The sequence below is a fragment of the Medicago sativa genome, chromosome 4 (assembly GCF_051527215.1).
Source record: "Medicago sativa cultivar Bolivia chromosome 4, Bolivia_mono, whole genome shotgun sequence".
Classification (NCBI taxonomy): domain Eukaryota; kingdom Viridiplantae; phylum Streptophyta; class Magnoliopsida; order Fabales; family Fabaceae; genus Medicago; species Medicago sativa.
In genome coordinates, this window is record NC_140752.1 from 69,519,020 (window position 1) to 69,532,951 (window position 13,932).

General features: G+C 31.7%; 1 protein-coding gene across 1 annotated transcript; it reads left to right on the top strand.

Annotated features, from left to right (window-relative positions):
• Positions 1–5,959: 5,959 nt before the first annotated feature.
• Positions 5,960–13,617, top strand: LOC146931277 (synaptotagmin-1-like). Its single transcript, XM_085702764.1, has 12 exons — positions 5,960–6,295; positions 6,395–6,493; positions 6,788–6,838; positions 6,955–7,078; positions 7,552–7,670; positions 7,759–7,860; positions 9,379–9,453; positions 10,362–10,438; positions 10,551–10,797; positions 10,883–11,233; positions 12,162–12,290; positions 13,228–13,617. The coding sequence occupies exons 1-12, from the start codon at positions 6,185–6,187 to the stop codon at positions 13,354–13,356; spliced, it is 1,614 nt and encodes a 537-aa protein (XP_085558890.1). The 5' UTR covers positions 5,960–6,184; the 3' UTR covers positions 13,357–13,617.
• The last annotated feature ends 315 nt before the right edge of the window (positions 13,618–13,932 follow it).

The window sequence follows — 13,932 nt, forward strand, 5'->3', positions numbered from 1 at the left end:
AGTGAAAATCCGTATGACTATTATTGAACAATAAATAAATTATTTGGTAATTGCAATTGGCACTTACTTATATATTGTGAAGTTATGATCAATGGCATACGACACTTATGTTTTTGGCAATTGTTTGTTTCTGTGTTAACAGTTGCAAAATTGAGTGTTAATATGAAAAAACAAAAAATCAAACTCTTTATTATTCATAACACTCCAAATTTTTTATTTTATTTTAGTGCCCTAATTAGACTATTCACTTGCTTTTCACTCATGACTCATCAGTTCAACTGCTAAAATTATGGATGTAATTAATATTTTTTTGTACATGTAGTTAACTGATTTTATTTTACATTTCATTTAATCACGTCATTTATTAGTTTTGACTTTGTAGTGCCTATAATTTTGTCACTAACTAGCATTTTACATTTTGTATGGGAGTATACACACATACACATACACACACAGATATATATATATATATATATATATATATATATATATATATATATATATATATATATGCGTGTGTGTGTGTGCAGTAAAAAAAACATTTTAGTGCCTCTAAAATTATTATACCTCTGAACTGCTGCCCCCATGCCCGTGCTTTGGGCCACCGCTGCATCCAAATTGTATTCTATGTTCACAACTTCATTATTAACAACTTTTTTGATTGCCTTGAGATCGGTCATACATGTCCCAATTCTTTTGTCCAGCAAATATGCATTCCATGTGTTGATATGAAGTTCCATGTGGCTCAAATTCGTTCGAAGTTCATCCTTTCTCGGCATCTTTAGCGGCACACGATTTTCATTTATCATGGTCATTTGGAATAGCAGATTAAAAACATCATCATCATTATTGCGGTCCTGAAGAAAACATCATTATCATTATTGCGGTCCTGAAGCTTTGAATCACACTCAATTACTATAGGGCGATGATCCGAGCGATAAGTCGGTAATGCATGCATGTGTATGTCAGGAAAATGTGCGCGCCATTCCTTTTGCAAAAACTCTATCCAACTAACTTGCATTTGCATTGGAATAAAAAGTGTATTTTGTGTTTGACAAAGGGAGTTCACCAAGATGCAGTTTATCCCTTCATTCTCTTATATCTTTGATCACATCACGAACTCTTTTATCAACACTAGGAGACAGTATATAGTTTTTTCTGTGTTTGAAATCCAAAATTTGATTGAAATCACCTAGGACCATTAAAGGATATAAAAGCTGAAGTTTCAGAATTGTGTCATATAAGACCTTTCTTTCAGCAGGTACAAGAGAAGCATAAACAAGGATCAATGAGACGCCAAAAAGCTTACCTTTCATGTCCTGTAATTTACCTTCAATCATTAACCATCTGTTGCCAACAGTATCCTCTACGGTGTTTTCAAGTTTGAAGCAATGTTTGTCTCAACCAAAAATCATTTCACCGCTCATTTCTCTAGTTGTAAATTCTTCGTATTTAAATGATATCTCTTCCCACCATGTAGAGAGCAATGTTTTTGATGAAAGGAAAGTAGTGGTTATGTTAAGATTCAGTCAGTACAATGAGACCTTGCTATCCCATCTAAAACTTATGGTGTTAGGAATTTTGATGAAAAGAAAGCAGCGGTTATGTAAGATTCGATCAGTACAGTGATACCTTGCTATCTCATCTAAAACTTAGGGTTAAAATTGTTGATGAAAGGAAAGTCCAGATTTTGTGGACAGTGTTGTCAAAACCATTTCTATTTTTACGTGTACTTATAAACTTGTTTACATGTTTTCAATATACAAAACTTTAAAAACAATGTCATATAAACACCTATCATCAATAAAAATTATATACATGTTATCAATATACTAAAATTATTTGGTCATTCAGTTCATATTATCTTAGGTTTATTGTATGTTCGTTTTTATTAGTTTATGATTACGTAGATAAATAATGTATCAAAGTTCCAAAATAGTTTCTGATTGTATACTCGTTAATTAAAATAATATTTGACGTTAAAATAGTTTTGTTAGTCAAAACAATCTTCGACGTTATAACAATCTCTCAATGTTGACAATAACTCTTTTTTTAAAAAAAAAAGCTGATATGACAATAAATAAATATTTATAGAGATTGATATGACTCTAAGTAAGTATATTAAGCTACTTATATGACATTTTAAACGAAACATCTTAATGCGGTCAACTATTTTGATTAACGAAATGTACAATCAATGACTATTTTGAATTTTCGATGCATTATGGGGTTATTACAGCTATTCGTTACACATTTAGGGATTGAAACAACTTTCACCTCTAAAATTTAAAAAGAATTTTCGATGCATTATGGGGTTATTACAGCTATTCGTTACACATTTAGGGATTGAAACGACTTTCACCTCTAAAATTTAAAAATTAAGTTCACGACTTGAAAAACATGTTGGAGTCAAAATGGAAAGTAAAAAAAATAAATAGTATTTATGTGTTTGTAGTTTTGATATATTCACATGTTACATAAAAACGGTGTTTCACACTACCAGATTTAAACACGTTAGATCATCTACCAATAAGACCAAAGTAATATTTTTCCTTTGTTAAAGGGCCAAGTATATATTCTACTTTTTTTTTTCTTTTAATTATTTCAAAATAATAAATCTATTTTTTTTAGTTTGTCTGATAACTTTGTTTTTGTTTTTCTCTCTGAGTTTTTCTTTTAACTTCTGTTATAAGCTAACCAATGTCACAAATCATGTTTATTTAATAGCCAGTAATTTTTTTCCCAACTAAACATCATTTGAAGTATCTCATTAAACACTTAGAGCACAAATTAAACATATAATTTATATCGTGTTATTTCAATTCTTAAACAACCACATTATGTTGGTGCTTAATTTAAACTACATCGATAGCAAATACAACATCCTAGTTGATCAATAATTACCCAAACAACCATCCACTACCTCCGTCTTTAATTATATGACCTTTTTGGAAAAATAACGGAATTAAGAAAATTGAAAGTAGTAATAAATTTGTTTGTAATTGCTATTGTTTTTTTACAAATTTATCCTTTAAGAGAAATGGTTATAAGTGTATGTTTTCAACATAATATTTAATGTTGATTGAAGAAAAAGATATAAAATAACTAGGCGTGTGTTGATAAAAAATTAAATAATGTACTTGAAATTACCAAAGAGTGTTATAAAAAGATACAATTTTTTTCTTTCAAAATTGTCTTATATTTAGGGACAGAGGTAGTACTTACTTACAGTCATATCATATCATATAAATTTACAATCATAATAAACAATTTCAAAAAATCATATCATATAATAACCAATTTAAAAAACTCTAACATATAATTCACATTGTGTTATTTTATGAAATTTTGAACTCTTATTCATTGTTTGAGTTTGAAGAATTTCGATGGAGTTTGATTTGTTAGAGTCGGGAGGAAAAACATATTGTTGAAAGCAATAGTGATTTATGTTTTATGATTATATATTTGTACAACAGAACGATTTGTAGCTCTTACTCAGCAACGAACAATTTCTTACTTTCATTAAGATGCAAACAATTCATACCTATTAATAGGAGCATCTGAAGAAGTTTGAGGTGGCCATAAACAATCCAATATGTTTTAAAAGCAAGATGAGTGTTATGAACATTTTTTCTAACACTCTCTATAACTCTCTCTCCAACATACATTCTCTTATTAGATAAAATTCATGTGAGTACCACCAGTTGTAAATGGATACCACATAAAGTGGTGAGACCCAAGTGCGATTCACCTGATAGAAGATTGCATGCTAGAGAAAGTGTTAGAAAAAGAGTGTTTCTCCTTTCAAAAAAAAGAAAGAAATAGAGTGTTCATATCATTTCTCAAAAATCAATTTTCTATATTTAGACGTGGTCAAAAATCAATTTTTTTTTTTTTTATATTTAGATGTGTGTAAGAATTGAATTAGAATTATCTCTATTTATGTCCTTTTCATTTCTTTCATTTGGAGAGATAAAAACATGATGAAATTTGAAAAAAATATATAAATAATTAATATATTTTATCATATATTTTTTAGGCATTATGCCGTTTTATGCTATTAACTTGGATGTTGTAAGTTTGTTCGCAGATTCATATTTTACGTTTTTAGCGGTGTTGAGTGATGTGCTCTATCGATTTGAATGAATATCGTTTTTTTTTAAATTAATAGTGATGAGACTCACTTAATGGTAGGACATACCATATAGGGGGCTGTTAACTTGCACCCACCTAAAAACACTAAGGTGCAAGTTAACAAGCTGCACCTACCTGTACTTTACTAAAACACCCTTTTGTCTCTATTAAACTTTATTTTAATTAAAAGGACATTTTTGTAAATAGCATAAATAATATTTGTTTATAATAGAAAAACATGGGTGTTTTGGTAAATAACTAGTAGGTGCAGCTTGTTAACTTGCACCTCAGTGTTTTTAGGTGGGTGCAAGTTAACAGTTAACTTGCACCCACCTAAAAACACTAAGATGCAAGTTAACAAGCTGCACCTACTTGTACTTTACTAAAACACCCTTTTGTCTCTATTAAACTTTATTTTAATTAAAAGGACATTTTTGTAAATAACATAAATAATATTTGTTTATAATAGAAAAACATGGGTGTTTTGGTAAATAACTAGTAGGTGCAGCTTGTTAACTTGCACCCTAGTGTTTTTAGGTAGGTGCAAGTTAACAGCCCCCTACTATATATATATTTTTTATTGACAAATACTATATATGTTTTTGGTGTTTATCTCACACCAAATAACATTATCTATTTGTTTTAAGTGAATGGAGAAAATCTTTACTCGTAAGAATTATCCCATCTGTCCTAAATTAAGTGAGAAATTTACCCACTTCACACATATCAAGAAACATGTACAAGTGAATGGGAGAAAAAATAGTTTTAAGTTTTCTTGTCAAATATTGATGTATTTATCATTTTCATAAATGTAAAGTGAAATATATTCAATTGAAAGTAGAATTTAATGGTGGTCGGTTGAGAGTTCAAAACAATTTTACACATACAACTAATAAAAACATCTTAAATTGGCATATCAATTAAAGTTTTTAATTGAGTAATGTTATTTGAACAACCTTTTCTTGTGGCAACTTGTTGGACAACCAAATTATACAAAGAAATTTAGGTAATGGCACAAAAATAAAAGCAACTAGACTTTTGACCTGTGCGTCGCACGAGTTTTCTCGACTATAATAGAGACCAATAAATAATCTTTAACCCGCAAGATCATTGATATGGTAGAAAATATTTTCTTCAAAAAAAAGGCAAGCGGATAGGAATGAAATTGGTGTGCAATGCATTTTTTTAGATGAAATTTGTTAGGTTAAATAATTGCAAACCTAATAAAGCAATGAACGGAAAAAAATTAGGTTAAGTTGCTGCAGACGTAACAAAATTAATAAATAAAGATAGAGAGAGAAAGTAAAATGACAATGTAGAGAGGAAGCTTTCAAAAAATTATTGTTCAAATAGCATTTGAAAATTTTAATTAAAAATAACACTTTTTTGACTTTTAAGAAATCCATTACACAATTTTCAATACAAAAGCTACTATATTTGCTTCCTTATTTTCCTTTTAATTTACATGATAATTCAGAATATTTTGATTGGTTATACGTGCAAAATTATTTTATACAGTAAATCCAACACCATTTAACTATTGGAAGTAATGAACGTAACATTAATTATAAATTTATAATTATAATTAAAAAAAGAATTAAAATTAATTAGAATTATATCCAAGAAAAAAGTCATTATATTGGGATCATTATGATTTGGCATCTTGCCGTGCCGACAGCTTGTCTCTACATATATTCCTCTCTAAAAATCAAATCAAATGCTCCATAATAAATCATATAAAAAATGCATATATTTTAACAAAAAATAGTCTGATAAAAACTGATTAATGATGAATACTATGAGGATTAATTTCCATCGATACTTTGCTTTCTTCGTCAGTCAGTTGAATTTCATTTCATTCCAGCCGTTTCATTCATTCATTCTTCATCTACCCCACCATCCCCATCCCCATCCCTAGATTTAGGACAACATCACCATCACCCCCTAATCATTTTCTGTTACACCTTCACCTTCGTCGTATCATATCATAGTAGTAGTAATGGCGAACTGAATAAATACCCGATCTGAAATCACTTAGATCCATTCCAAAATGGGTTTCTTCAGTACAATTTTTGGTTTTTTCGGATTTGGTGTTGGAATTTCAATTGGTCTCGTTGTTGGTTATTTTCTCTTCATCTACTTTCAACCTACAGATGTTGAGGTAAGCATCATTCTTAATCTTGAAATCTTAGAAACATTACATTGTTTATCTTGTTTTCTTAGCTTATTTTTGAGTTTTTTGTTTTTGATTTTGGAACAGGATCCTAAAATTACGCCAATAGTGGACCAAGACGATGAAACTTTGCAAAAAATGCTTCCTGAGATTCCAAATTGGATTAAAAATCCTGACTTTGATAGGGTAAATTAAATTGAATTAACTAGTATTATCTATGAAGCACTGACACATACACCGGATACGATACTACGACACTGACACTGACATGTCAACACCGGAGATAGTTTGAGAAAATAAATTAATTGAATAGTAATCACATGTGTCTGCGTCGTGTTGGAAACCAGACACGATTTCGATAAGTGTCGGTGTTACATAGAGTAGTATACAACTATGGTACATTTCTATTTTTAGGTTTTGAGTTTTGGTTTTTAGTATTTAGCTGATGAAATATTGTTTTTGTTTGTGGTTTTTGTCAAGGTTGATTGGTTGAACAAGTTTATAGAACTTATGTGGCCTTATCTTGATAAGGTATGTTGTTTTTATGTACTTTAACAGCAATAGAGAACAATTGTTAACATTTAACATTTTTCTGCTTCTCATTGTTCTGTGTTTTGGAATTATTTGTTTTTTGTTTTGATGTTTAGGCAATTTGTAAGACTGCGAAGAACATTGCGAAACCCATAATTGAAGAGCAGATTCCAAAATATAAAATTGATTCTGTTGAGTTTCAGACGCTCACTCTCGGGACCCTGCCCCCAACTTTTCAAGGTTTGTTGATCTAGACATGATGCATTGTTGGATAAGAACCTTTTAATTGCATGCACAGATGCTCAGGATATTTTCATCGATGTTTTTAAAACTGTTACTTATTTCACTGTTTGTAAAGGGATGAATATAACTTTTTGTGAATTCTCCTCTTAATATTGAGGTTTGAAACTGAGATTTATCATTTTTGTACTTTCTTTGACGTCAAGACTATTCCCATTTATAATTTGAACAAACTTTGTGTTATACAACGCATTTCCCCACAAGACCCTCTTTTTGGTATTTTTTGTTATGTGTGAGACAATTGTAAAAAGTCATAAGATTACTCTTTTTTTATGTCTTCATAGTTCATATCTGCTCCCAAAGGGATGTACTTTTCGCCGCTTTGCTATTTTATACACAAAATCCATTTTTGTCTTGATAACATATTTGTGATATCGTATGAACATTCTCAATACTTTCTGTCATATTCACAGGAATGAAAGTTTATGTGACTGATGAGAAGGAGTTGATTATGGAGCCTTCTATAAAATGGGCCGGAAATCCCAATGTCACCATTGCTGTTAAGGCATTTGGGTTGAAAGCAACCGTTCAGGTAACAACTTTGTTGTGTGTCGGCTAGTAGAGAATGAATGATTTTTTTTTTCTCTGTCTTTTTATGCTAAAATATATGTAATTTCCAGGTTGTGGATTTGCAAGTTTTTCTTTTGCCCCGCATTACATTGAAGCCTTTGGTTCCAAGCTTTCCTTGCTTTGCCAACATCTATGTCGCTCTCATGGAAAAGGTTGGTGATTGTTGACTGTTTTACCCCCCTACACACATACACAAAAAAGCTTACTTTGCTTGCCCACTTGAAATAGTAGCACAAGACAAAATAAGTACATTAGTTGATAGTGTTATGATCATGGTTGTCATCTGTATCGTATCCATGTTTTGAGCATATCTCGACAACAAAGGAATATTTTCTAGTTGGAATTAATATTTTCCTTGCTTTGCCAACATCTATGTCGCTCTCATGGAAAAGGTTGATGATTGTTGACTGTTTTACCCCCCCTACACACATACACAAAAAAGCTTACTTTGCTTGCCCACTTGAAATAGTAGTACAAGACAAAATATGTACATTAGTTGATAGTGTTATGATCATGGTTGTCATCTGTATCGTATCCATGTTTTGAGCATATCTCGACAACAAAGGAATATTTTCTAGTTGGTAATGTTGATAGAAACCACTTATTGGATGATAGAAAATTTCAGTCTTGAATCTTTATGGAAGGAGGAGTTGGAATAGGCCTTTCATTCTGACATCTCTATATACAGATACACAATGCAGGGCCTTCTTATAAAAATTGCTTAATTTCATCATATACTTCTGCCTTGTTTTGCTGCACAAATATTTGAAATGCTATTTTGTTCCCATGAGGTCTTGAAATTTATAAGGATGTAGTTTATATATCAGTAGTTGTTTTTACCTTTTAGGAATTAAGGACAGCTAAGCATCTGGAAATCATGTCCCTATTTGACTGGCATACCCTAAGGGACATAAATTTCTCCTTGCACTAAAAATACTCATCTGAGTCATTGTTGTTTAAAAAATAAAGTTGACTTCCATAATCTGTTGGGAAACCAAAGGGCTATTGTAGTGATGATCAATGACCAATGTTTGAGCTGTTGTGGACAACATGATCACATGTAAATAGCTTTTGATTTCCTTTCTTATTAATAGTTTAACAACCTAAAATACAAGGCCCCATTCGCTTTGTGAAAACATTTTCTATTTCATTTTCTAAAATTTGTTTTAACTTTACTGGCTAACAAAGAGATAATATAATAGACTCTTGAAGTGAACCATTGTGTGTATTTTTGGAAATGAAAATGTGAAGAAATTGTTTTCATTATTTCCAGAAATGCATCATCTCTAGCTATCTTTTCATCTTCTCTCCATCACATTGGTTCACTTCAAGAGCCTCACACCTTCTTATGAGCAAGTTAAAATGAACACTATAAGTCCTAATTTTGTTGCGTTTTTGTTTTTTATTTTGGGCATAGGCTACTTTTGTATGTAATGATGTAAATGATCTGTGTTTGCAGACTTAGTTCAGTTGATGTTTATGATGATGATATCTGTAGTTACTATATTTATTTTATAACGATAACTTTGATGATGCTGGAGCAGCTGGTCTTCTGCACTTTTCTCCCTTTTTATAATTTGCTACTTGATTTTATTTTGAATGTGTAATAAAGGCAATACAACTAATATTTACTCTCTGCTTCTTTGTTTTTGTTGTACATTTATGTGCAGCCACATGTTGACTTTGGGCTAAAGCTTCTAGGGGCTGATCTTATGTCTATTCCTGGTGTCTACAGGATTGTTCAGGTACAGTACTTGTGACTTTTGAGCTGTTTTTTTGATCCCCATCCTATCCTAATGTTTGAGGGCTTGAGTTGCATACATTCATCTTCCACTCTTTAAGCCGGAGTGGTAACTGTCCTGCATCACAGACAATCTCCCATCCTTGAAATGAACCATTGTTTGCTCAAGTGGATCTTATTTTGAAATGTGATATTTTCAGCAGACCATTGATTTTCGTAGGCAATATTTCTGAGCAAAACATCACTCTTGCAGAAGAACAGGAAAATTAAAATGGAATAATTTTTTGTGTCAAACTTGAGTTGCTATATAAGCTATTCACTTGAGTTGCTATATGCATGTGTCAGATAGAAATTAGATTACCAAAGAAATAGAACCAATGCATTCTTGATTGAATCGACATGTATAATATTATTGCAAACATGAAGAAATGAGAAATGTAGAGTTCTGAGATTGAATAGTTTTTGCGATTGTCACATGTTACTTAATAGTTCATTGAAGGTATAGTTGTATGTGGGCCAGTGGTGTCAGTTGGATGTTGTGTTTTTTTTTAACCAGAAGCCATTCTTTTAGTTTGAGCTGGATGTTTTATCCTCTGGTAGAGTTAGAATCTCAAATTTGTGCATTTGCTGGATTAGTTATAAAAATAACATTTGACATTGATGCATCTGATGATTTGAAAGATTTTGATGGCTATTTTCAATATTTCATTCTCTCATACATTTTTTTTTGAGGTTTTATTATTACAGAATAAAGCGAAAACAGAAAATTGATGGTAATATTATGTAGCATGTATAACCATTAAACATATATTACTCTTCCTAACATATATCCACGTCTTGTCAATGTCCTTAGATAGTCTTGGTTTTATTCAGGATTTATGACCATTAAACTAATTTAAAGTGTGTTTCCAGGAGCTTATCAAAGATCAGGTTGCAAACATGTATCTGTGGCCCAAAAACCTGGAAGTTCAAATATTAGATATGGCAAAGTATGTTTCTTCATTTTTCTAAATTAATATTCAGGATATAATGGTATGGTTAACTTTTAACTCATTTATGTATTTTTCTTCTTTTTCTTGTGAATGTTATTGGGAATCTTAGAGCTATGAGGAGACCCGTTGGAATTTTACATGTAAAGGTTCTGCATGCTATGAAGTTAAAGAAGAAAGATCTTCTGGGTGCATCTGATCCTTACGTGAAACTAAAGCTTACTGACGATAAGATGCCATCAAAAAAGACTACTGTAAAGCACAAGAACTTAAATCCTGAATGGAATGAAGAATTTAATTTGGTAGTCAAAGACCCAGAGACCCAGGTTTTACAGCTCAATGTTTATGACTGGGAGCAGGTAAACCTCTTGAGCTGAAAGTTTTATTTTTATAGTTTCTAGTGATATCTGGCTGGACTGAATGTTGTTTTATGCCTTCGCTTAGGTTGGGAAGCATGACAAGATGGGTATGAATGTGATCACTTTAAAAGAAGTTTCCCCTGAAGAACCTAAACGTTTTACTCTGGACCTTCTAAAAACTATGGATCCCAATGATGCTCAAAATGAGAAATCGCGAGGACAGATTGTTGTGGAAGTGACTTATAAACCCTTAAATGAAGAGGAGATGGGCAAGGGCTTTGATGAGACACAGACAATTCCTAAAGCTCCCGAAGGCACTCCAGCTGGTGGAGGTCAACTTGTAGTTATAGTCCATGAAGCTCAAGATGTTGAGGGGAAGCATCACACTAATCCACAAGCACGTCTTATTTTCAGAGGGGAAGAGAAAAAGACTAAGGTACAGGATCCTAAGAAGTACTTGCATTCTATCTTTCATTTCTCTTCGTTTAGAATAAATAAAGTAGCAGACTCCTCCCCGACCTTTTCCCTAAAATATAGGGGAAAACCAGAAAACCTCTTTACAATTCGGGGTTTAATATACCTCATTAGTTTCTGGAATTCTTTCAACTCAACTAATCCCCCCGTAGGCTGTCACTTATATATGCTTCTTAGGAGAGTGGTTATGGATATAGCTTGGTAAATCTCTTATGGAGCACAGTATCCCTCGAAAGCTTTTAATGAAGTGAGTTGGATGAAATGGAGGAGTGTTGTATTTATGATAGAAAAATGTTACTCAAGCTCAAGGGAATTTTTTTACCGGCTATATGACTTGCAACACTGTATGTAATAAAATGTTTGGTCTAACTATAAATAAGCTCAGTGCTGTAGAAATGAGTATATTTACGAATGAGTGAACACGCTAGACAAAATAGGATTATGGATGCATTAAATAGAGTCAAGGTAGCACTATTTTGGAAAAGATAGTAGTATCTCACTTTAGATGATTTAGGCATGTGTGGAGAATAGCCGCAGAAGCTTTAATAAGGAGAATAAATTGGATTGAGAGTATTCCATTTTGAGATTGACTTCGAAAACTACAAGCCAAGTCGTTAAGAAGGATTTGGATTTAAATGGTTTGTTAAGACATGATTTATGATATTAGTATAACATAGTTTTGATTCATATGGCTAAATTGACCTAGTGGGAAAAAGCTTTAGCGGTGGTTGTTTTTGTATTAATGCATAAAAAAAAAAAAGAACAAGATATTAGATGTATCAAAGAGAGATATAGATTAGAGTAGTAGTGGTGATGTAGATGTACACCACATTCAGATTGAAATCTGTTTTTTGTGTGGAAGGCTAATGATACGGTGGTTATTATTACAGCGCATAAAAAAGAACAGAGATCCAAGATGGGAAGATGAGTTCCAATTTATAGCAGAGGAGCCTCCTACCAATGATAAACTACATGTGGAGGTTGTCAGCACTTCCTCACGAACCTTGCTTCATCAGAAGGTACTTAATTATTAACAACTTTACTTGTCAGTAATTAGTAATATGATGCCATTCAGAAAGTAAAACCTATTCAGAGTTGGTGTTAACTGCAAGTGAAGGTTAGATTAGGGAGCCTCATTGTTGAAAAAAGTTAGAAGTACTAGTGGAATATGCACAAACATTTAACGATTCAAAATCAAAATATAAAAATGTTGACTAAATTATTCTTGTTCTTTTAACTTTGGGTTATGACGTTATGTCATGGACAATATATTTCAGAAAACAAAATATCATGAACAATTTAACCACTTTTGCTTCGAGTAAAGCAGTTTACCCCCCAGCATGCTGACAGTTACCCATATTAATAGAAGCTCAAGATGTGTACTTGGTGCAATGCTATATATTTAACACATAGGGTTGTTGTTTGAGAGAAAATTACACTTCTCTTAGAAGTTTGAATTAACTCCTCTTCCTGATACGATAAAATCAACACCATCCTTCTTTAGAAAGTAAATATGTATTATGTTTTAATCCAATTTAAAATTCCGTCTTAATCCTCTATTAAGATTCATACTATCCTTAATATATGATTTTGAACTCCTACTGTCTACCAAGGAATACTATAAGTTAAAATAAGGATTTTGGACATTGTTTCAATGCTGATAAATTGGGCATTTCAAACTTCATTTTTATCTTTTGAAGTCTTAATATCTACAATAAAACGTTCAAAACTACTTTGAAGATGATTGCAAATAGAGAAAAAGTTATACTGAAAGGATAATTTCAAGTTGTTTATCACCTTAAAAAGTTCCTTTTATATCACCACCGTGCATATATATTTACACGCGTAAATGTGCTTTGACTTGGAAATATGTCAAATGTTTCTGTTTTTCACCTTTTCATATTAGTTGATATATGATTAAGTTTCATTGTTCTCTGATGCTCCTTTCCTTATTAGGAATCACTGGGTTATGTCGACATCAATCTCGGGGATGTTGTTTCTAACAAGAGAATCAACGAGAAGTACCATCTTATAGATTCTAAGAATGGTCGCATCCAGGTAGAGTTGCAGTGGAGAACTGCATAAGCATGATGGTGAAATTCTCCATACATATGTACTTCTGATTCCACCCTCACCCCGCAAAACCATCTCTTAAATTTTAGTCTCCGTGCAGTGTAACGAAAACAGTGAGAAGGGCATTTCTTGTATTCTTGTGAGTTAGACTGATTTTATTTGTCAATCATGTACATGCCTGTGATAAAAAAAAAAGGTCTGTTTGAATAGCAAAAGAATATATTTGTTTTGATTTGGATATATACCAGCAAGGGTTTCGGTCCCGTGGATAAATATTCTGTTCTACTTATTCACATTTTTTTTAGGTGTTCTATCATCACGTTTCTTATTTTTTGTTTATATTATTGCTTAAATATATTTGGCACGTGTCTTAAATGACGAGGATAAACATTTTATGTAAATTCTGAGTGCTTCGAATGAAATTATTGAACAAAGTAATATTTTTGGGTTTTAATTATTGAGAATGCAAAAATGTTTTATACAATACTATATTTGTGCAAAATAATCATTATGATACGATACTATAATGATATAATCAGGAGAATATTTGATTTTTAAGTCCCTCAAAATGAGTAATAAAATATTGTA

What these genes read in the sequence shown, in the direction of transcription:
- LOC146931277 (XM_085702764.1), top strand. Translation starts at nt 6,185, where the DNA reads ATGGGTTTCTTCAGTACAATTTTTGGTTTTTTCGGATTTGGTGTTGGA. An exon ending in CAAATATTAGATATGGCAAA is followed by an intron (nt 10,439 to 10,550) that starts GTATGTTTCTTC and finishes TGGGAATCTTAG; the next exon opens with AGCTATGAGGAGACCCGTTG. An exon ending in GGGAAGAGAAAAAGACTAAG is followed by an intron (nt 11,234 to 12,161) that starts GTACAGGATCCT and finishes TTATTATTACAG; the next exon opens with CGCATAAAAAAGAACAGAGA.